This window comes from Argiope bruennichi, chromosome 4, assembly GCF_947563725.1.
Source record: "Argiope bruennichi chromosome 4, qqArgBrue1.1, whole genome shotgun sequence".
NCBI lineage: Eukaryota > Metazoa > Arthropoda > Arachnida > Araneae > Araneidae > Argiope > Argiope bruennichi.
The window spans coordinates 101,486,387-101,509,999 of record NC_079154.1 but is presented as its reverse complement, the minus strand read 5'-3'; the positions used below and the strand labels follow the sequence as shown (position 1 = coordinate 101,509,999).

The window sequence follows — 23,613 nt, the reverse complement described above, 5'->3', positions numbered from 1 at the left end:
TTAGTATAAAAAGCTACTTCGCATGGGCTACAATTAGTTTAACTTACAAAAGATGCAAAAAGGAGCTCTTGTTTGAATTCCAAGGTCAGTCTTTTCCTTTTATTCTGGTTTAAAAATGTTATTTTAAGTTTGAATTTTTTTACATATATAGATGCTATACAAATTATAAAACTGATGTATTTAATTTTCATTTAAATGTATATTTAAAATACCATAACATTTACCATTGTTGTTTAAAAATAATTTCCTCTGAAATAAATGTTTTAACTCTAAATAAAACTGTATATAGTCATAATAAGAATTTCGAAAGGTATAGGATATATAGGATTTAACCATGAAATATGAGTAGTCTGAATACATAATTTGTATCAGTAATCTAAGAGAAAACTTTAATGGTGAAAGCATCACTTATTTTGCAATAATTAAACTCATCCAGATTTTAAATAAACCTTTTGAATCATCATTTAATTTAAATTTAAATCAAAATTACTTCACCAGCCGGTGTGGTTTTCCCCAAATTTTCTCTCTTAACCTAATAAACTTATCATGCCAGTGAATGCCTTACGTGGCAATGTCATACAAGAGTTACAAAATATTATCTTTCGACATGAATTTAGCATTTTTATTGAATCAATCGTATCATCCATGTAGAGTTATTTCACGATTAATACTTAGAATATGTTAATAGTATTCGAAAATCGAATTTGTAGTAAGATACGCTTCTCTTTGCTGATGAAAACAAAAATTCGATACAAAACTGCACTTGTAGTCACAAAATTCCATACCAAATTTCATATATTTAAGTGATTGCGTTTTTGAATGATCGTATTTACATGTTTCTGAAAGTACAGACCGACAGATGATCAACCAGTAGTTTGATTTTGTTCAAAATTTGACATATTTTAAATTTGTGTACCTAATTTTATCTATCTAGCTTTCTTCATTTTATAATTATCATGTTAGGCTATATTCAAACAGCCGGTTATTTCGAACTCAGGGGGTCTAAAACGAGAAGATTCAAGAGAATTTTTTTTGACGATTACGATATTTTTTTTATGGGCTGGCTTCATATACTACGTATACGTGAAAGAAAAGAAAATCAATACTCTTTTCTTCGTCTTCTTCTTTTTATTTTTAAGAAATGTGATTTTGGATAATTTTACGTGAAAAATTTAGTAATATGAAAGTTATCAAGATGGTTTCTTTTCTTGGGATTTCTTTTTCAAAATTCAAAAGTAATTGATGGATAATACTACAGTTTCCTTCGCTTTTTCATAAACTCAAGCGCATTTAATGTTTACAAAATTCAGTAAAACGAAAAAAAAAAAAATGCACCAATCTGAAACAAAAGTGCAGATTTACATCGAATAAGGCTATAATTGCAATATTTGGGGAAATTTCAAAATGAATTTAAATGTAGAAGAAGACTGTGATAGCGAACCTGGGGATTGATAAAACAAATGAGGCAAATCTTCTCGTGGAAAAATGAAGGCTAAAACTGCTAGAATATTAAATCTTACTATTATATTATTCTAAGCTTATATTATTTTCATTTTTTAACTAATGAAGAGACAAAAAAAATTACAAAAATCGATATATTAATTTTATATGCTATTTATGAATGTTCTGTTGAATGTTACGCTTTGATGCGGAAAATAATTTTTTAAGCATATTTTTTAAAGAATAGATCTCTCTTGTTTCCTGTGGAAGTCTATACATTTAATATTTAATTTCTGTGTGTTTGTTTGAACTTTTTTCAGAAGATTTATAAATGAATATCCCAATTTTGAGAGACTATTAAAAGTAAATCAAATAAAGTACAACTTTGTTATTCATCGGAAATTACAAATAATAGTTAAAAGTTTAAATTCAGCACAGTGATAAATGTTCTTCGTAAGTCCTTCCAAAAATATGAACGATATGATGATACGATAACCCATCCCATAATTTTTCAGTATCTCTAACGTGACGTGTTAAAAACCTGCCTATATACATGTCTTTAGTTTGTCAGCATCCGTTGAAAGCGGGGGAACTAACACTTGTGTTTGATGTAGCCTGAGAAAAAAAATGAAATATTTCCATTCATAAATATTTGCATCCTTTCTAAGCTTCAAATCAGACTTGCAAAAAAATTGTGTGATAAGCATTCATCCTCTTCAATACCCTTCGTATTTCTGAAGGGGCTGATATTGAACTCTTATAACTGTGTTTTATTTAAATTTTCAATTGTTATTTTTGATTTCCGATGAAAAACAGGCTGTATCTGTTTTCTTTTCTTTTACCAGACCTGCAAAGTTGTGATATTCATTTATAAACACCCTGTATAATTCAACACCACTAGAAGGATTAGAGTGAAATTTTATGCCATGTTCGGCTAGACTAATATTAATATTAGTCCTTAAGATGAACTATTTAGCAAAGATTTCACGCCAAATGTAATCGTGACAACTTTTATTGCAACCCTAAAATCCATTTCTGGTAGCCATCTAAGAAGCTGGAATTTTAGTTAGTTTTTTAATAATTGATACGATTTTGACGTGTTTTGTGAGGAACTGTACAGAAATTGTGTATTCTTTAGGAAAACTTCCTACATCCCAGTAAAAAAGGAGAAATGGAGTTAAAGCTATTTTATGCATTTCCGTCATAAATTCGGAGAAAATCTTTAAAAAAGTTTTTTTTATACTATATTAAAATTCAAAAAATTAACTTCTCAGTGGCATTAATCATTTTCATTTCCATCCAATTTTTCAAAACTATTTTGATCAAGATATATATCAATTCCATTTTTTTAATGAAATATTAACACTGTAGTGAAAGCTTATAAGCCAGTTAACAGCTACTCTGCCGAGGAATTGCTTTTGTATCGTGGTTCATGCTACTGAGGTGCGAACCACAAGGTCCCAGGTTCTATCCTCGCTTATCCCAAACCGCTACATTGGTGACCTCGGACGATGAACCTTAACCTTCAACCTTCGTACAGCTGTTGTGGCGCCATCTACTAGCAACCAAAGTCGTCAGCCTCACTTGAAGCAGCAACCCGAAGTCGTCAGGCTCACTTGACGCAGCTACAGCATCAGCATCCACTCACCCACACACGCTCTCCATAATGCTTGGCACTACTCAAATGGGTACAGGCGCATTAGAATCAATAGCTAATACATCACCACTCAACAGCCATATCGTTCGTCTCACCTCTGACTCACTGGAGGGAGAGTCTGTAGTGAAAGCTTATAAGCCAGTTAACAGCTACGCTACCTGAGCAATTGCTTTTGTATCGTCGTTCATATTACTGAGCTGCGAACCATGATGTCCCAGGTTCTATCCTCGCGCACATATCAATCCACCACAACACTATTTAAAGTTTAATTATATTTATATTTTATCTACTTTTGCCATTATTAAGATTGTTTTCTTCAAGTATTTCCACTTTTCAATTTATTACGTAGAATAAAAGCAGACATTTTTACATGAGCTAATAATAATTCAGAATTTAACCCCATCTTAGGAAACTGTTGCAATTTCTTCAATTGCTTGGCCGAATTTTTTCTCATATTTTTAATATTTTAAAAATTTTAATTAACTAGTTAACATATCAGTATTTTATTTATGATTTTTAGCTTTTTCACAGAATAATATTTCATTTGCTCAATAAATGTATTATTAAATATTTTATTATATCGCGTTCCAAGTCATTCTTTTTAAATTGCATCAAAGAACATTTCCTTTTAATTTTGCATTTTTGATTAAAAATTTTTGTCTTTCTTTTAGAAAACGTCACTTTTCATATTCATTCTATTTCATACAAAGACATTATGGACATAACACTTTCCTAAGTTTAGCTTACAGTTAGAGTTAATTTAAACTTTTAGTTTGATTTCTGCCAACGTGATGACAACGTGGTGATAAAAGCTAATTTTTCCCACGCTTTCATAACGTGCTTGTGCAGGCTAACTTTTATTTTCATTTTGTGAGATATAAATTGTTTAAAAATGCTATTAGAATATTTTTTAATTCATTCAGAATAGAAATAATTTATAGGCTAAAATATTGTTATCAGTAAAGATATCATTAAATATATGGGTCAAGTTTGGCAACTCTAGATCATTTGGTTTAGCGCATAGAGCACAAACATAAACATACATTCATCAAATAATTAACCTTGGAGAAAAAGTCATAGAAAGATTTCCTTGCATTTATTTTTTAGAAAATATCTTATTTAACACTTATGTCCTTTCATATAAACAAATGATGAAAATTACACTTTCCTAGATTTAATTTCCAGTAACAATTAATTAATTTTTTAATTTGAGCTTTTATCAATGTAAAGGCTATACATTGATAAAAGCTAATTTTTTTCTTATCTACTCGAAACGTGCTCGTGCATGTTAATTTTTTTTTGTGCGAAATAAATTGTAAAAAAGCATAGTTAAAATATTTTTTGAAAAATTAACTGAAAATAGGAACTTAATTTATAAGTTAAAATATTGATATTATTAAAAAGACAATTTTTTGAACTTTAATCTGATGTAAAAATTATGCTTGTGTGATAATATTTTCAGAAATTATCACAAAAAATGTAGACATTTTGCTTAATTTTTAATTAATTAGGATTCTAATTAAAACTTTAAAAAATCAATCCTACCTTCAAAAAATTCCACACACACACACGCACACACATTTTTATTATAAGTATAGATAACGACGTTTAAGATTGATAAGCTATTTGAAGGCATTATTTGAATGAAAGCTAAAATGAGAATTTGTTAAAAGAATGTAAAAAAAAGGGACTTTAAAAAAGTTTCAGAAATATTATTGAAAATAATACCACATATCAATACTGTCTAATTTTGTGATCAATAATTAACTATTAACGCTGGTAAAATCAGCGTTTAAAGAGTAATATAAATCAATAGTATACTTACTCCCAAATGGCATCACCATGTTTCTGTTTCCATTTTTAAACCCTTTAAATTTTCTGATTTATTTGCATTTTTAATTCCTATACAAAATAATTAAGTCTAATTATGGAAACCTTTAAATTGGACGACAGAGTAAAAGTTATTGGGAAAAATGTGAAAGGCAGAATTGCTTTCATTGGCAAAACTCACTTATCAGAAGGGATAATGTACGGAATAGCACTAGATAAACCTAAAGGTAGATGCAGTGGTACAGTTGGCGGTGTGCGCTACTTCATGTGTCCTAAGGACCACGGTGTCTTTGTCAGAGCTTGCCAGCTTGAAATAGACAGTGGAAATTCAACCGACGACAGTGACGATTATAGAGATGTTATACCGAGACCTACTTACCCGAATTATTTAAAATACAGTTCAAAAATAAATTTCAGGAAATCTAAATATCATTCAAAAAGTAAAGAGCATGTGTCCAAAATAAAATCTCCTGTAAAGCAAGATACACAGAAGAAACAAACATCAGAAGTTAACCACTGCTTACAAAACACCTCTCAGGAAAAGTTAACCAATGATACCAGGCCAAACGTGAAGAAAACAAGACAGCCATCTCGAAAACGTGTCGAGAATCGCGCTTCCGTGGATGAAAAGTTCAGATTTCTTTCTGAGAAGATTAATATGCAGAACCAACAACTTCAAACTATTCATCGTTACTTGAAAAAACTGAAAACATATTTGAGATGGAGCAGAGGGTTCGATTCGAAAGAGAATCAGATGAAAAACCTTCTTGATGGTGCCATTGATAGTGTGATTAGAAATATGGAAGAAATAATTGGTAATAATGAAATAGGAATTGACTGTGACCCCTGTAAAGGTGACACTGGTTTCGAGAAAGAAAATGCTCTTTTGCTACAATGTATCTGGGATCTAGAAAAGAAAAATGAGACCTTAGTAGACTGCATGACTAAAATAAGAGCTATTTTACTGAATTCATGGAAACCACGCTCCCGTGAAAAATTTAAAAGTGATGTTAATAGAAAAGAAATTTCTGGACGATCTAATCCTTCTGTAAACAAATGCAATAACTGTTCCCCGAAAAATTCGGAGACTCGTTCCGTGCCGAATTTATCGACGAAAGAGCAACAGCTTTTTAATGAACATTTTCAAAAAGGTGACCAAGGGAAATGTAAAACTGAAACCATAAAAAGATACCTGGAATCATTAAACTATGGCAATAAAAATGGAAATAAAGAAATAAGTTTACTTTCAAAAACAGAAAACAAACTGAATGATAATTCCAAAGGCGATGCACAGGAGCTACGAAAAGCTGCGTGTGTCAGAAATTATTTAGAATCATTAAATCATGACATTAAAGAACTGAATAAAGAGCTAAAAGATATGCGCAGTGAGAAATCAAATGACAAATGTGACGAAAATGTCCGAAGTAAATCAAATTTAATAAGTGAAAACATTAAATCATCTGCTTTAAAAGAAAGTCGAAATAACAATTCCTATAAAATTCGCCAAGCCCCACGATCACCAAAAGACAATAATCGATTTAAACCATATGCTTTGGTTAAAAGAGTGAAAACTGAACAAAATGATTTCAGTGAAAATATCGATACTACTGAAGATGATAAAAATCCAACAAAAGAGCTTTTCGAGCTTATTTCTAATATTATGACCAAAATAAATTTAAATGAACAAAATAAAATAGCTTCAAAAGATTCGCCAAAGTTTAAAGAGCAAAGCATAAATCTTTCAGAAACATATGTAATAGTAAGTAAATGTCACAGTAACCCTTATTCAGATAAATTTGAGATAGTCTCAAACTCATCTAACAAAAGTAAATCTGAGGATAATTTAAAGATGTCGAAATCTATGATAAGCGCTAGCATGAAAAGGAGAAAGTCGCCAAAGAAAAGAATGCATTTGAAACAAACGATTGACGTTAGGAAAAAACCAACACCTCACAGGTCAGAGAAGAAGGATTAAAAAAGAACTTGAATAGTAAATGTGTCCAAATTACATATGATAACATCTTTCCCATTTTAAAATTATTTTTTGAAAATAAAAATAACTTAATATTGTTTAATATATATTTTTTTTAATATTGAATATTTAAAAAACAACAACATGGGGCCTGGATAGGCTGGTTGGTAGGCGTTGGATTCGCATTCCTTGGGCTGCGAGCTCGAACCAGCCTGCCGAAGTCTCCCCCCCCCGCGTATGTGTTGATGCACGTATAAATCTGTAATGGCTACAAAGTCCTCTATGTGGAGATAATACCGCTGGGGGTTCTTTCTCAGGTTCAGAGGTGATAATTCTCTGATTCAGGTCTAAATTACGACCTGTAAATGAAATACATGAATGAAGTCCACCCCGTGAAAAGTGCTGTGACGCACGAGTAGTTAAGACATACTCTTGGCCCTAGATGGCGCTACTGAAACAAGAGACGTTCTCTCGGCTTAAAATCGCTGATTTTATCAATGGGCTTGTCTATGACAAGCGCCATAAGAAACAACAACAACAAAAATTTTAGACATAAAAATATGGAAGAATTAGATGAATAACATCCTGTTCTTAAATTTAACCTAATTTCTACAATTTTAAATTTCTACCTAATGGTTACCACAGAATTTTTCAAAAGTCGAACAAAATTAATATTAAAAAATATAATACTCCTCTAATAATCACATTTCAACGATTATTAGCTAAAAAATCGCCGAAGATGTATTGTTTATTGCAAACAGCGATTAATTACCAAGTTAGTCTATTGACTATGTTCGCCAAAGCAATGCGGTTGAATCCGAAATTTTGCCAATGGCATGAAAGCAAAAGTTTTGATAAATGACATTAGATTAATATTCAAGTACTAAAATATTTACATTGATAACTACTCATTTTTCTATTTCTCAACTTGTTTAAAATGATCTTAAATTTTGAATTTATTTTTATTGTATTCCTCGAATTTTCTATCTACCGATATTTAATCTCCGCTGTTGAAAACGGGTGAATGTGTATATATGTTTTGTGTGTTTTGGCGTGCATTAAGAAGGAGAATTTGGCCTAAAGCTACAAATCTAGCATATTTATAATTTAGAATCTAAGAATGTTGTTTATGGAGCGATATGTTTGAAATTTTGATTAGATTTTTATGAAAAAAAATAGTTAATAATTAAAAAGGGAAAAAAATTAATAAAAAGAAGAAAAAAAAGGAATAAAAAAATTAAATTAAATTAAATTAAAAAATGAAAATGAAATAAAATAAAAGGAAAAAAGAATTTTTTGTTTTGTTTTTTCGGCATGATTTTAAAACATTTTAAAATAAATAATAAAAATAGAAGCATTTTTAATGATACTAATTGAGTTTCAGCAAACTTTATTGTCTAATTTTAGTTAATTTTAAATATGGCTGCATGTAGTTAATTCAAAAGCACCAGAAAACTAAATAAATCTTTTTGGCGCCTTTTTCTCGATCTATTGAAACTAGAATTGGACACAGAACTATCATTTTTTTTTCAAAAAGAACATATTCTAAATTTTATTTATTTAATTCATTCCGTTTTTGAGCTATCTTGTTTACAAACACATAAAAGTACAGACTAGAAGAAGGGTAAATCTAACACATTTGATTAAAAATTTGATAAAAAAAAATCTATATTTTAGAGCTAAGCATGTGTAACAAATTTTATTTCTTCAGCTCTTTGCGTTTTGTAGTTACCGAGTTAATACGTAGTCGAACAGCCAACTAGACATATTATATGAGAATGGATTTTATTCAAAACTTGAAAGAAATCTACATATTTAGCTATAAGTACATATATTAAATTTAATCCATCTAATTCCAACCGCTTTTGAGTTACTGTATTCACAAAAAAATAAACGTGTTGCCAAAAATGTGTTTTTCGAACTCAGAGAAGTCTGAACTATCAAACACATTTTTGGAAAATCAAACACATTTCTATCTATCTTTTTGTGACAAAAATAATTCAAAAACAATTTCATCAAGACAGTTGAAATTGGTATATGATCTTTGCACCAAATTTGCAGATTTCTATCAAGTTTTGATTAAAATCTGCTGAGAGGAAGTCCGGATGTTCGAATATAAGTTAATACGTTAGCTGCAAAGCGAAGAGAGCTGGGCAGATAAGATTCGGAACAGATATTTAACATCTATAGTGTAGTGTATAGTCCTGACAAATTTTGTCCAAGAAGGGGTTGACTGTCTATCGGTCTTTACCCTCCGAAATAAATAATCAAAAACGCAATGACTAAAATATATCAAATTTGGTATGAGAATTTATGACTGAAAGTATAGTTTTGTGTCAAATTTTTGTTTCAATTCGTTGAGAAAAACAGGCATAAAACATAAATTCGATTTTTGAATTTTATAAACCTCATGCCTGAGATTAATCACCAAACAATTCTCCGTCACTAGTTGGATTTCATTAAAATGCTAAATTCACGCCAAAAGTTAATATTTCGCTACTATTGTGCGCCAATGCCAAGAGGACCTCTTGACATTGGCATTTCTTGTTATGTAAGATGTTTTCCGGCATGACAATTTTATTAGAGAGTGTGCGCGAAAGTTTTGGGAAGATCACTTCCACTGGTTTGTAAACAGATTCCAATAAATTTTTGGCACATAATTATTGTTGTAATATAAAGATCAAACACAAATTTCATTTAGCAAAGGCATTGATTTTGAGTAATAGTGTTTACATGCTTATCAGTATACAGATAATCAACTTGTTAGCGGATTTGGTTAAAAATTTGATATAGATCTACACTTTAGATATTAAAATAGAATATAAAATTTTATCCATCTAATTATTTTTTTTTGTTACAATCGCGTTCACTTGCACGCGGATAGGCAAACAAACAAATTACCCGTTAATGTACTTCACTGGTAATTTGTTCTAATTTAACATGAAAACTACAATTTCATGCGAAGATCACGTAATAAATTTTATTCATTTAGTTCAAAACATTTTTTTAAACTATAGTGAGCACTGGTAGGCATAATTTCAAAAATGTGCTTTTCAAACTTAGAGAGATTTGAAATGTGAAAATGCGTCAAAATCCTGAGTTCAAATATTTTGATGATTACTATACTTTTTCGGCTTCGTATTGGAGAAAGTGAAAAAAAAGAAGATGTTTTTATGTGTTTCTGCGCTGATTAAGACACAGCAAGACATCTAGGGAAATCAGTTTCAGCATAGATATATTTAGAAGGTTGAAAAGAGGACTATAGTGCAATATTTTTCAAATTTTTATTAAATTTCCGTGTATGGAATTATATGCTTGCTTAAAAATATTTATAATTGTGAGTAATTTCTCGTTGTTTGAGAAAGAAAATTAATATACTCGGAACAAAGAGATACTGATATCTATCTGGGTATGTTATTTTTGTTAATTTTTAAATAAAAGTACCTGGAAGACTGAGCTTCTCTCGATAGTTTTTTTTCCTTATAAAATCGGGTTTTTCTGAGAAATTTAGATACGAATCACATACTGATTACACATGAATACTTTTAAATCTTACCTATATATGAACATCATTTAAATAAAAAAATATTAATGCATTTAGTTTAATATGCTATTCGAATTGACTAACACAGTAATTGCATTGTTGCTATAGAATGTAAGCCAAACATATTCGTATTCGGATAATGCCATATAGCACCATCTCATAGCCATATAGCATTTGCCATAATGCCATATAGCATTTTGAGATAACAATAGGTTATCATCCTATGACAGCAATGCAAGTACCAGAAACATTTACGAGATAGATAGATAGATAGATATATACACACACAAGTATTGCTCGTTTAAAGTTATAAAATTTTTGAATTTAATTTACTTGAAAAATATGTAATGGTTACAAAGAAGACACGCCAGAAGTATGAAGAAAACAATTTAAGCAAGGCATCCTTCCTTTAAACTGAATTTTTCATGATAAATAAGTATTAAAAAAATTATAATACTTTCTACTGTATTTACTAATATTTGAGTTCGCCATCATTTAAAAATTATGAATCATAATATATTCATTTCAAATTTTATCTTTTCAGATGCTTCGATTATGTGCATTTATGTGCTTGTTAGCGATGACTTTAGGTAAGGTCTATTTACCAAATGTATTGATTATTTAATTATGCTAATTTAAAATACTTTTTCCTCTAAGTATAAATACTTTTAATGATTTTTAACAGATGATTTTATTAAACCCTTTTATTCAGCTTGATTTGTATTTTTACTTAACTTAAAGATTATTAGAAAGACGAACTTCATGTATGTCATGTTTGTATTCTTTTATTCATTTCTTTGTTTTCCAGAAATTTCACTTTTGCACACTTATGTATTTTTTATGACAGTATTTTAATATATTTAGTAATTTATTACCAATTAATCGTGTAATTTAAATTCTATTTTGAGTCTATCCTATCCTTCTATTCCACCTTCTATTCAAACAGGCTCTTAAGTAATGTGCTTGATAAAAAGTTCGTTAAAATTAAAATGTAGAAAATGATGAAAATAAAAAAAATCTACCTTTTAGTATACTAATATACTAATAAAAGAGTAATTTGAGAAATTCTCATTATAATCAAACATTATTTAATTTGTTTGAGAAGATCGAATATGTTTCATATGTGCGAATATACATTCTTTTCTAATGTAACAGGGCTCAAAAATTTTGTAGTTCCATGCATCCGATGATAATACATTATTTTAAGAGCTTTAGATATTAATTACCATTTAGTTGCTTTATTTTTAAAAAATTGCTTCAGTGTGAAGATGCAGTCTGTTAATGAATTTGAGAATAATTAATTGTAGGTTCTCATAAAATTACAATGAAAAATTATAAAAGGAATTAAAGACTCAACAGAAGAATATTTCAAAAGTAAAATGCGCGCCTAAGAAGCCCGCATTTATTATCTTTGCAAGAGAAATAACAGATAGACAGTCCACCCTTTGAACAATTTAGTTCGAAATTAGATTCTTATTTTCATTTAGTTATTGAAATCGTATATTAATCTTCACCCACAGTATTTTGTCTTTTACTGTTATTGCTTTCACATCTTTCGGAACAGATAAATCAACAGAAGTCAGGTCATAGATGGATTTGGTCTAAATTTTGATAAGCATCTAAAGTTGTATGCAAAAATCGCATACCAGATTTCTATCGTCCTGCTCGTTTCGGATTTATTGTACTCCCTAACAGACTGACAGACAAATATAATTCTAGATATAGGTTATCGGCAATGTGTGAAACGCATAGAATACCTAGGCATTTCATAGAATGTCGAACGTTTTTAATCAAACAATGCAATATGATAATTATTATGTACTTTACCTAAATATTCTATACAGAGTGATTCAAAACTTATCATTCAAATTTCATGGGGAGTTAGGGAATACGCCAAGAAACCGATTTCACATAGGAAAATATGTTCGCAAACGTCATATGCATGGACAAAAAAGACAAGTGAAGTAAACGCAAAGAAACAGCACTGTTAAGTAGTAGCTAATGCGACTTTTAATCCAACAAGGTAAAGTATACGTTCACAGTAGGTGCTCAAAACTGCGACCATTTACACGAACATAGGATTCACAGCGCCGTTGCACTGGCAGCCGAACAAGTGTTTGAAGTGAAGTGAACATTTTCAAAAACGCCTGGCATATCACCGACAATGCTTGCGACGGCCACTATTCGTGCAACAAAGTCCCTTTCACTGTCGACGAAGGCATCGCACACATGGTCTTTCATGGCCCAGCACAAAAAGAAAACAAGCGATAAATCAGGTTACCTGGGTGGTCAAGCGATCTTTCCCCCTCTTTCGATCCATTGAGTTCCGAATGCTCGGTTCAGGTAATCACGCGAAACAACTGTGCTGTGGTTTGGAGCTCCGTCATGTTGATACTTCATATCTCGGCGGATATGACGCAGCCAGCCATTGTCCATGATATGGCAAGTGGTTTTGAAAATGTTTGGTGGTCGATGCAACGACGCTGTGAATCCGCTGTTCGTATAAATGGTCACCGTTTTGAGCGCCTACTGTGAAGCACGGTTTGGTAATGAACGTTCTTTACCTTGTTGGAATAAAGGTTACATTCGTTACCACTTTATAGTTTCCTTGTGTCCACCATTTGACCATTTTGTCCATGCAGATGAAGATTGCGTACATACTTCCCAATGTGAAATCGATTTCCTGAGATATTCGTTACCTGCCCACGAAATTTAAACGATAAGTTTTGAATCAACCTGTAGAATGAAAAAGGCTACTTAGGTAAAGTATGAAACTGCTACTATTAGAATAGTTTATTAGTTTTGAAACAAAGAGTGTTTAAAATATCCAATTCATCATCATGGATTCAAAAGGGCTGAATTTTCAAATGCATTCTTAACATACATGTGTATCACTAATTTCCTTTAAACACAGACTACAAGTAGTAAGGTTGAAATTTATTTGGTGAGCAAGTTATAGTTATGTTAATTTAATCCATCATCGATTAAAACCGAGTCTTTCGAGCAATCTCTCTTTCTCGCATTGGAAATGTATTTCATACTTCAATTGTTTATCATTTGCCGGGCCGCGGTGGTCTAATGATAAGGTCTCGGCTTCGGAACCGGAGAGTTTTCCGGTTCGAGACCCTATGCGATCAAAGAACCGTCGTGTAAGCTGGTCTGGTGCACGTAAAACGTCCGGGACAAATGTCCTCTGGTTGGTGTGGCGTGGTGTGGAGAGGGGAGTATCAGTTCAGGTGTCGTTCTCGTCATCTGATAACAGTTCAAAATTACGAGGTACGTCTCAAAATAGCCTTAGTGGTGCCTTAAAATGGGACGTTAACCAAACTAAACTAAATTTGTCATTTGGCATTCTATGCAATCATTCCTAGGAAATGTGTGAAATATTAATCTTTTCATACATTACCGGCCATTTTTTGCATTCTAAAAATACATAGATATTCTGGCGAACACCGTCTTTTATATATTGCAAGTAATATATGCATTTTTTCAGACACAATGATTATAGAACTTGGAAGTCTATTAATATCTCTAGATGCATCTTTCTTATTGCTACAGTATATTATTTTTGTAGTCAAAAAAGTTAGAGGAGGAGGAGGATTTATTTTGACAAATAAAGTTGATGCAGTTTTATTTATAAGATTTTCTGCAATTAACCGAATTGATAATCAAGCATGGAATAGTTATTTATCAAAATCTCATTTTATATCATTTTAATATTGATTTTTTTTATAAATAGCATTGATATTTGCTTTTTCTTACAGCTATTCCTCGTCGACAAAGACAGACCACTTTAGCTCCTACTACCCAACATAGAAATGAAGGTACGGAAATTTAAAAAGATTATTAGGTATTTTAAATGAATTTGTCATTTTAATTCGAAGTATCAACATAAAGTGAAAAGTTCCAGCACACGATTATTCCTTACAATTATGAATAAAAAATTTGATTAAGCGATAATTTCTTAAATAATTATTTGTTTTTCAACCTATGTTTCGATCAATAGAAAAATTTATCTTTGGTTTTGCCATCTTTATTGATAAAAAATTTAATAATATTTTAAATAATTCTATTTATTTGGTTCCGAGTTGCTACTTCTGATATCTACAGAATCTTATATTTTTCTCTTAGAATTTTTAATAATTTATAGATACAATGCAAATTCGACATTTTTTAGAAATCTCTTAAAGTAATTGATATTCTTATTTTAATTTAAAATGAAATCTGTAAGTGGAATAGTGTATTATAATGTTTTATCTAAAGCTATTTTAAGTATTAAAATATATTCATTCCAATAAAATCACAACATATGTTAGTTAATATAAAAAAAAATGATATTCAAAACATTTTCATCAGTATACTCTCCTCTGTATACAACTTTTGGAACAATTAATGGATTAAATGAAATTGTATTAGGAAATACAAATACAACTAAATACAGATTATCTATCGAATTCTGAAAAGATAATTTTGAATCCTTTTGTAGATATAACATAATATTACATTTTCTTGGACTACCTAAAAGACAAATGGCTTAATTTCGTAAATCGCACCATTACAGCGTTTGTAACATCATAATGACTTTATAGAAAATTTAAAAAAGGAAAGAAAATAATTTACAAAATTTATTCGTCTTTCTTTTTCTTTATTAATGGCTTAGAATAGTGGACAAATATAAGCAATATTTTTTGCACCACTCAGCAATTTTCCGCTATCATGAGCTTTAATCGAATTTCAGTAATTATTTTACAGAAAAGAGTTGTATTCCGGTTTGCTATCGGAATAGGCTTTTGGCCATAACGAGATTTCAGAAATTACATAAATCAAAATGTATCTTTTATACATTGGAGATTTTAGAAATCCTAAGTTTTATACAAGGTAATTATCTAATCGTGCTACAGACAACAAGCAGATCTCAGAAAATGAAGAAATCAAAATTTATCTTTTAAATTTTCCTTTATGCCTCAGAAATTTTAGAAATTCCTAAAATTTATACAACATTTAAGTAAGTACTCTATGAATATCTTTTAGGAATTCTATGAGCCACATATATTAGAAAACTGTAAATTCAGAAACAGAATAATTATTTGTAAAATACTAAATATAAATATATCCTAAATACTTAAAAAATTCTTCTCATTTCAATTTTACTTAATGAAATTGAAATGAAATCATTTATTTTAGATCCAATGAAGGGATATACTTCATCGAAATTAGGATTGATCGAAGAACTGATGCGTGGATACACTGAACATGGGCCAAACAAAGACCAAGAAACACCTGTTCGATCAATTCAAACACAACCCTCAGCAGGTAAATATATTATACAGTTCTTCTGCAATTTATTGAAAATGCAGGATCTGTCCAAAATAAATCATATTTTTATAATAAATTTGTTATCCCTTAAAACAAGTTTTTATGTAATTTATCTATTTCAAAATATTTTCCCCTTTCTTCACCACTTCCATTGACAAACATATAATAAATATATCTAACATCGTAAAATTTCTGATTTCAAAACACCGTTTGGTAATCTCGTAATGGTTACTAATCACCAAATAGGTGAGCCTTAGAGTAAAACTAATCTAAAGAAGAATTGTAAAGCAAAAACTTATGTATGATTATTAATTTGATCTTTAGAGCTATAAATTGACTCTCTTTGATGTTCATTTAAGTCATGAATTCTAATTGCATATGTTTTATTGATACCCGTATTTATATAGGAATTATATATTAATTTAGAATTTATTTTTCCGGAAAACCCGTCCGGTGGGCATAGAATGAAAAATGTCAATAAATTCCATAAGGGATAACGTTGCATGGCGATGATTACCAAAATTCTAAACTTTAGATATTAATTCCGTATATCAACTTTTAACTATCTAGCTTTATTCGTTTTGTAATTATCGTGTTAAATTTTATTCGAAAAGCAGGACTTCCTCTGAACAGATTTTGCTAAGAATTTAATTTAAATCATCTGAAAATTTGGTGTTATGCCAAATTTCAATCATCTAGCTCAAATCGGTTTTGTATTATCTTTGTTAAAAGACAGAAAGATGAACATTTTCCAAAAATGGATTTTTCGAATTCAGGTAGTTCTAAAACATGGAGATTCGTCAAAATCTCGAGTTCAAATTTTTTGACGATTACTGTCCTTTCTGTATACTATGTATACGAGAAAGTAAAAAGGAAAAAAAAAGCACTAGTGATATTTTTTTCTATAACATAATTAACTATAATAAATTATGGCTACAACTATAATAAATTGTCATCAAATCACTCTAAAGTAGAGACAAAGGATTCACTTTGAATTTTTTAAAAAAAATCGAAATTAATCGGTATTTAAATAAGAAATAGTAGGAAAATAAAATAAGAATAAAAGGAAAGGAATAATGTAAATAATCAAACTTTCCTGTGCTCAGTCTCAACAAATAATAAAGAACGATGAGTGTCTGTCCATCTGTTGGCATTCTAATCAGACTGTTTGACAGAGCGTAGGAGATATTTTTCTTCTAAATTTTAATTAAAATTAAAATTTTCCTTGACTGAATTTGGTATGTATCCATGTTAACCGATATCTGCTCAAAAATAATTTTAAAACCATGCTGCAGTTTAAAAAAATTGCCTTTTTAAAAGTGTGAGTTTAGTTGACGTGATTTTTTTTTCATTTCGGCAATTTAAAAAAATTACAAAATTTCCAATATTACTTTTAATTTTTCAAAATTATCTCACTCTATAATTGAATATTTCATCATAAGATTTTTTCTCATGTTTAAAAGCTAAGGAAAAAAATCTTTATCATTGCGTACCTCACTTTCAGAATAAAAAAGTAAGTTAAGTTCAGGCTCTGAAAAACAAAACACATTTTGAAGACTAATAGTGCTATCAGATATATTTATAATGACACTTGGAAGTCATGGGACTGAAGAAAGATTTGATTAGGGAAGGTTTTTGAACGCAATAAACAAAACAGAAACAAGATTATTAAAATATTACGACTTAACCCTTAGATTACCACTGGTAAATTCACTTTAGTGATTGCTCTATTCTTCAGGGTATACGTATTCAACTAAGAATTTAAGGATTGATATTGTTACGAAATTTCCGGGTTCGTTTGGATAGTGGGATTTATATGGTGTGGAGAACGCTCAATCAGCAGGAGGCAGTAGAAAATAAAACAACGACGTTTATTTACACGAAGACACACAGGACAGCACAAAGACGACAACTATATACAGCACAAAAGACGATTATCTCTAGCCGAGACGTGCAGCATACAACCAGACTCTACTGCAGACAGTAGCGCACAGCTTAGTTCAGCACTAGCTTCACTCCGTCGCTGCTCCGCTTATCTCTGGATTCCGACTACTCTACTCTGTCGCTTCCGACGACCCAATTCACGACAGCAGCAGCTCCTTTTATAGGTCTAAGGAGGCGGGGCTAGAAGCCTCTCAACCAATCACGAACGTTCGAGGCGTAACTCGGTTCCTACTGGACGGGTCGGGAAAATTCTCGATGTTTCGGGTATAATCTATTTTTGCGCCAAAGTCACTAATTCGTCGCCAAGTCGCCAAATGGTCGCCAAGTTTGTCGCCAAGCTCTGAGACCTCCTATGGAACCAACTATGCTGGGAAGCCGCATCACAGATTCGTAATAATATCTATAACAATTTTATGTGTAAAAAGATTTTGTTTTGAGAATCATAAATATCGAGATGCACGTTTTTTTTCAAGTTGTGTAAAAGATTGATTGAAATTAAATCTCAATCAAAAATAACAATTATAATTGTTAACGAAAAGTCGACAGAATTTGATATTTTGAGGGATTATATCAACCTCAAATTTCGGCTAGATATCCATTGTTATTTTGGTTTTTAATTTGTCATAAGTGAGTAGAATATGAACTTTTTTAAATCGCAAAAATATATATCCTCAGACATTAATATCTAGTATATATTTGTCAGTAGAATTTAAGCATTGTTAAATCGTATTTATTAGAGAAAACTGATAGGGCTTTTTTATTATTCACTTATTCATTTTTTAATTACTAAAAATTAATTCATTAAAGTAATTTAAATGAATATTTATAAAAAAATAATCATTCTGAAAGCATTCGATCTTGAATTAAAGATTTTCTATATTCATTTTTTCAATTTTTTTCCTCTAGAATTGTCTCCGGCTTTTCTAGCGGAATATGAAGAGCAGGATTTTACTGAAGAGGACTTTTCAAAGACCCAAGATCACTTTGGAATTCCAGGCCAAGATTATACTAAACCCGTTGGTGAATATCCTGGCTCAGTAACAGGAACAACCGGTACAAAACCTTATAACAACCAACAACCAGAATCAACAGTACCGAAAGAAGCATTAGATAATATTCACTCGAATGCTCAAGCGTGGTTTGATTCGTTGGCTGAAAGCGCAGGCAAATTTAGCGCAGAGGATGTTGCATCGTTCCGCGGAATACCAGGTGTGAATTTCCCAGATTATGAAGATATTCCTTCGACTCCTTTTACTTGTTTTGACAAACAATATCTGCCAGGATTCTATGCAGATATGGATACTGGTTGCCAGGTAATTTTACCTTAAAAATAAATTATTTAAAATAATGATGGCCGATTGCAGAGATAAAATATATACTTATCAAGAGAAATAGGGCTGATTTAAATTTTGCACTTGTTTACTATCTCAGAAATAAAATACAGGGTGAGTACAAATGATAGCCTCAATTTTTAAAAATCATATTTTTGAAACTATTACGACATATTACAATAAATGATACATGAATTTAAAGAGAATTATACCAGGTCTTTTTCAGTTATAAATGTTTGATATGTGACCCTCTTATTACACGGCATATGTCAAATCTGAAATCCAGTTCGTTCCAAACATTTTGTAGAATTTTGTTTTGTCTGTTATCTTTGACACGACCCCACAAAAAGTAATCGTTGAGACAAGGCATTGTTTATGTACCACCAATGCCGAAAACACTGCCAGAACTTAAAGAACGCATTTGTGCAGCATTCAGAACCATTGACACAGTGATGTTACAAAACGTTTGGAACGAACTGGATTACAGATTGGACATATACTGTGTAACAAGAGGATCAAACATCGGACATTTGTAACTAAAAAAACAAAACTTGGTATATTTCTCTTTAAATTCATATATCACTTATTGTAATATATGCAGTAGTTTCGAAAATATGATTTTTTAAAATTGGATCCATCATTTGTACTTATCCTGTTTATAAAAATTTGTGTGATTTATTAAATTCCATTTAAAATAATACTTATTATATATTTTAAGAAAAATTAAATTGGCATCAGATTTATTATCAGATTATGTAACTGTTGAGAAGCAGATAGTAAACACTTGAAGATAGCCTTTAAAGATATTAATCCATAATAAAACTGTTATAAAAACAATAATTTTTGATAATAAATAGTTTTATTAGTATATGGAAGTTATAAAATCAATTTCAAAATACTTTACTAGTGTCTTATAATCAAATAAAGAAAGAAACATAAGGAATTTTATTTTAAATCGGTTACTTAGAAACAATATTAGTGAGGGTGCTGCTATAATTCAATTAAAATTGTTTAATATGAAATTATAAAAAAATTATTTGAATTAATTTAAGCACATAGTGATCAAAAAGTTTTTAAGTAAGGACAATAATTTTTATTTTTATAATATTCCATTTTACAGGTTTTCCATATGTGTTTTGAGAATAGGAAAGTAAGTTTCCTATGTCCAGTGGGAACAGTATTTAATCAAGCGCTTCTAACTTGCGACTATTGGCACCATAGCGACTGCTCCAGAACACCTTTGCACTACAGCTCAAACGTTGGTATAGGATATAATCCAAATCGTGGACAAAATCCACATGACCCTACAAATGAGTATGAAAAAGGCTTTTCAAATCATTCTTCCTCACATGATACCTCAAAGGGAACACCTGTTCCTGAAACTCAAGTGAATACTCCTAGGCCAAATCATGAAACTGATCAGTCTAGAAATTCCAATCAAGGAACTGTAGTTCCAGAAGTTAACAAAGGAAAGCAACCACCACGAAAGCCAGCCGAGCCACAAGATGAATATAATTTTTCAGCTCACAGATATTTAGATCTTTTCTTGAGATTTTTCCCAATCAAAGCTAAAGTAACAATGTTCCCTGAAAATGGCCAAACAAAAGTGGAAGCAATTACTTCAATTGGTGACAGTATGAAGCAGAGAATAACTGTATACCCAGTCGCAAATAATTCAAAGGTCGTAGCAGAGGCTTCAATTGGAGAAAGGAGAAGGCAAAACCGCCCACAAGTAGGGGGATATTCGGCTGTTAACCAAGCACCAGAGAGGCAGAATCAGAAAAAAGGTAAAGATATTGACCAGTCTGTCTTTAATGACATAGATGATGCATTTGCTATTGTTAGAAGAGTTCTGGAACATGTAGGCAGGCTTCTTCCCCGAACCACTACTGTAAACAACAATGAGGAATCTACTTCTAATTCTGGGGCTGCCATTAGTGGCAGAAGAAGTTCTTGTCGATGCAGGATAGGGCCTCATTCTCATGATCGTCACCACCCCGGGCGTCCAAAACACTGTAGGTGCCATCGACCTCTTACAGCACTAAATCCAAGATTTATCGTAAAACCTGTTGTAACAATTTATAACCGCTCAACAAGGGTCTTTAAATAAGAATGGATTTTTGACCAGGTCTTACTTTATTAAATAAGAATTGCAATTTGATGCATATGTTACTAAACAAGAATTACATTTTAATGAATATATTGTTTATGATTATTTGAAAGAATCTTATTCTATAACGTATTTAATTTTTTATATTTAGTATCATGAAAATAAATATTTTAATATCTAAGTGTCTAAAGCAATATTAAAAATAGAAGCTAATTAAAAGTGAATCTTATTATTAAATACAAAATAAGAATTCTTGCTATTTGTTTAAATATAGATAAAAGTAAAAGAATTAAAATGAAACACATACTAAAGTTTAAGAAACGATCAGAGCAAGTGTAAAAATTATTTGTTAATTTTAATGAAAGTTATTGTAATTTTACTAATAATTAATTGATAAAAAACAATTGCTTGCTAGTAAAAAAATTATGAGTTTGGAAGTGTAATTTTTACTACACGAGGTAAATGCATATTACATTTAACTCCACAAGGGCAAAAAGTTCTCATTCACATGCTTTATTTTAATAACTTTTATACCATTTCTTATTTTCACATTGAAAAGTCTTTACATATTTGCATCACACATTCTCTTCTATACCCTTTTTGATTTTCTTCTACATTACACTTAGAAAATTCTACACATTTGCATACAATTTCCACTAATATATGATTACTACTAATTAATTGTATATTACTGGTTACTTATAATTTATGTACAATTATAATACAATCTCCTTCATGAAATTTCTTATTTTCCTTTCTTTAATTTCTCATTCTCTTACTTTAATTCTCCTTTAACACAAAAATTTTCATGGAAGAGTATTTGAATTGCATGGATTTTGGTATTTAATAAAAAGTTCATTTTTCTGTTTCTAAAACTGATTGATTGCCATCCCAAGTTGAATCATTAATTTGTTAGCAAATCTGATCTGATAAATCTGATTTAAAAAAAAATAGTTTTTGCTTGAAATATTGAATTTTTAAAAAAAATTTCGATACATAAATTGTAAAATCATTTTGAAATATTGAATGACACACATTCCATGAGTTTCAACGCTTAAAGTGTTTTTCTTTAAAAATTTGTCCATTTAATATAAAGTTTAAAAAAAAATTAGGAATTCTGATTATCTTCTGATATTACGCGAAAGGATTTTATTGATTTCGATGTGTGTAATAATTCCGCAAAAGAAATGTAACATTTTATCCAATTTTAAATAAAGTCATTTGAATTAAAATTTGCATGTTTTATTGTGTGGAATTTATTTAGTTTTTATACAATTTTATTTATTTTGATTTGCTTCATTTTTCTAAAATGAGATATAAAGAGGAAATTCTATTAACACTTATTTTCTGAAGTATGTATCTTATGTTGTTTCGAATTATATGAATTTTCGAAGACAATGGGATATTTTAATACCTTCAGAAGTTAAGTATCAATCTATTAAATAATCTAACTATATTTTGATACAATACTAGTGGCGCCATCTTTTAGTGAGTCCAATAAAAAATAATTTTAAGATTTTTTAACTTGTAAAATAATGAGCATTTAAAATGATAACACGAACATAACATTTAAACAAGTCAGACGATTTTGACAAATTATATTTTTCGGGTTATTTCAAATTATACTTGCAAATGAAACGCATATTAATTTAACTACAAATTGGAGAAGAATATTAGCAAAATTATCCATTTTTTGACGTTGGAATCTCTGTTCAATCTCTAGGATTTTAGGATATCTCTAGGATTTTAGGATATCTCTAGATATCAATTTTTAGGATATCTCTAGACAATGGAGGTAGATCGAGAATGCATGCGCTATTCAAGAATATTTAGTTCTCCTGAGATTTCGTATTTAAAAATTTATTCTATAACTGTGGTTGTAGACTGATTGTTACTTTTCCCAATTATTTTAAATAGAGACATTATACGTCACATTTTATTTTGGATGCTTATTGTTATTTCCATCAACATAAGAAGACGAGACGAGAAATATTTAAACCTATCCAAAGGAATTTTATCTTTTTAATTAATTCCTGTTTTAACTTATATATATATATATATATATATATATATATATATATATATATATATATATATATATATATATATATATATATATATATATATATATATATATATATATATATTCTCTAATAAATGCATGAATCTAATACGCCCTTGCCATGCAACTGCTTTAATACGCGCGAAAATTCCATTTGAAGTATCATGCTATGACTGAAAAAAAAATCGGTATTAAATTAAAGAAGATCTTATTTTATAATATTTTAATTCTGAAATTTGGATCCAAACTTTGCAGAAGGGTTAACATTTTATTATTTCATATCCTTATGATTTCAGATGCCTATTTAAATTGTAAAAGTATTATTCACTTATTCGCAGAATATTGTCGGAATTACATAAAATTTATAATAAAAGAGCAAAGGGAAAATTTTAAAATTACACATAAAA

General features: G+C 30.0%; 1 protein-coding gene across 1 annotated transcript; it reads left to right on the top strand.

Annotated features, from left to right (window-relative positions):
- Positions 1-18: 18 nt before the first annotated feature.
- LOC129966540 (uncharacterized) lies at positions 19-22,376 on the top strand. The gene is made up of 6 exons (XM_056080979.1): positions 19-84; positions 10,988-11,033; positions 14,208-14,267; positions 15,628-15,756; positions 18,610-19,016; positions 20,155-22,376. The coding sequence occupies exons 2-6, from the start codon at positions 10,988-10,990 to the stop codon at positions 21,142-21,144; spliced, it is 1,632 nt and encodes a 543-aa protein (XP_055936954.1). The 5' UTR covers positions 19-84; the 3' UTR covers positions 21,145-22,376.
- The last annotated feature ends 1,237 nt before the right edge of the window (positions 22,377-23,613 follow it).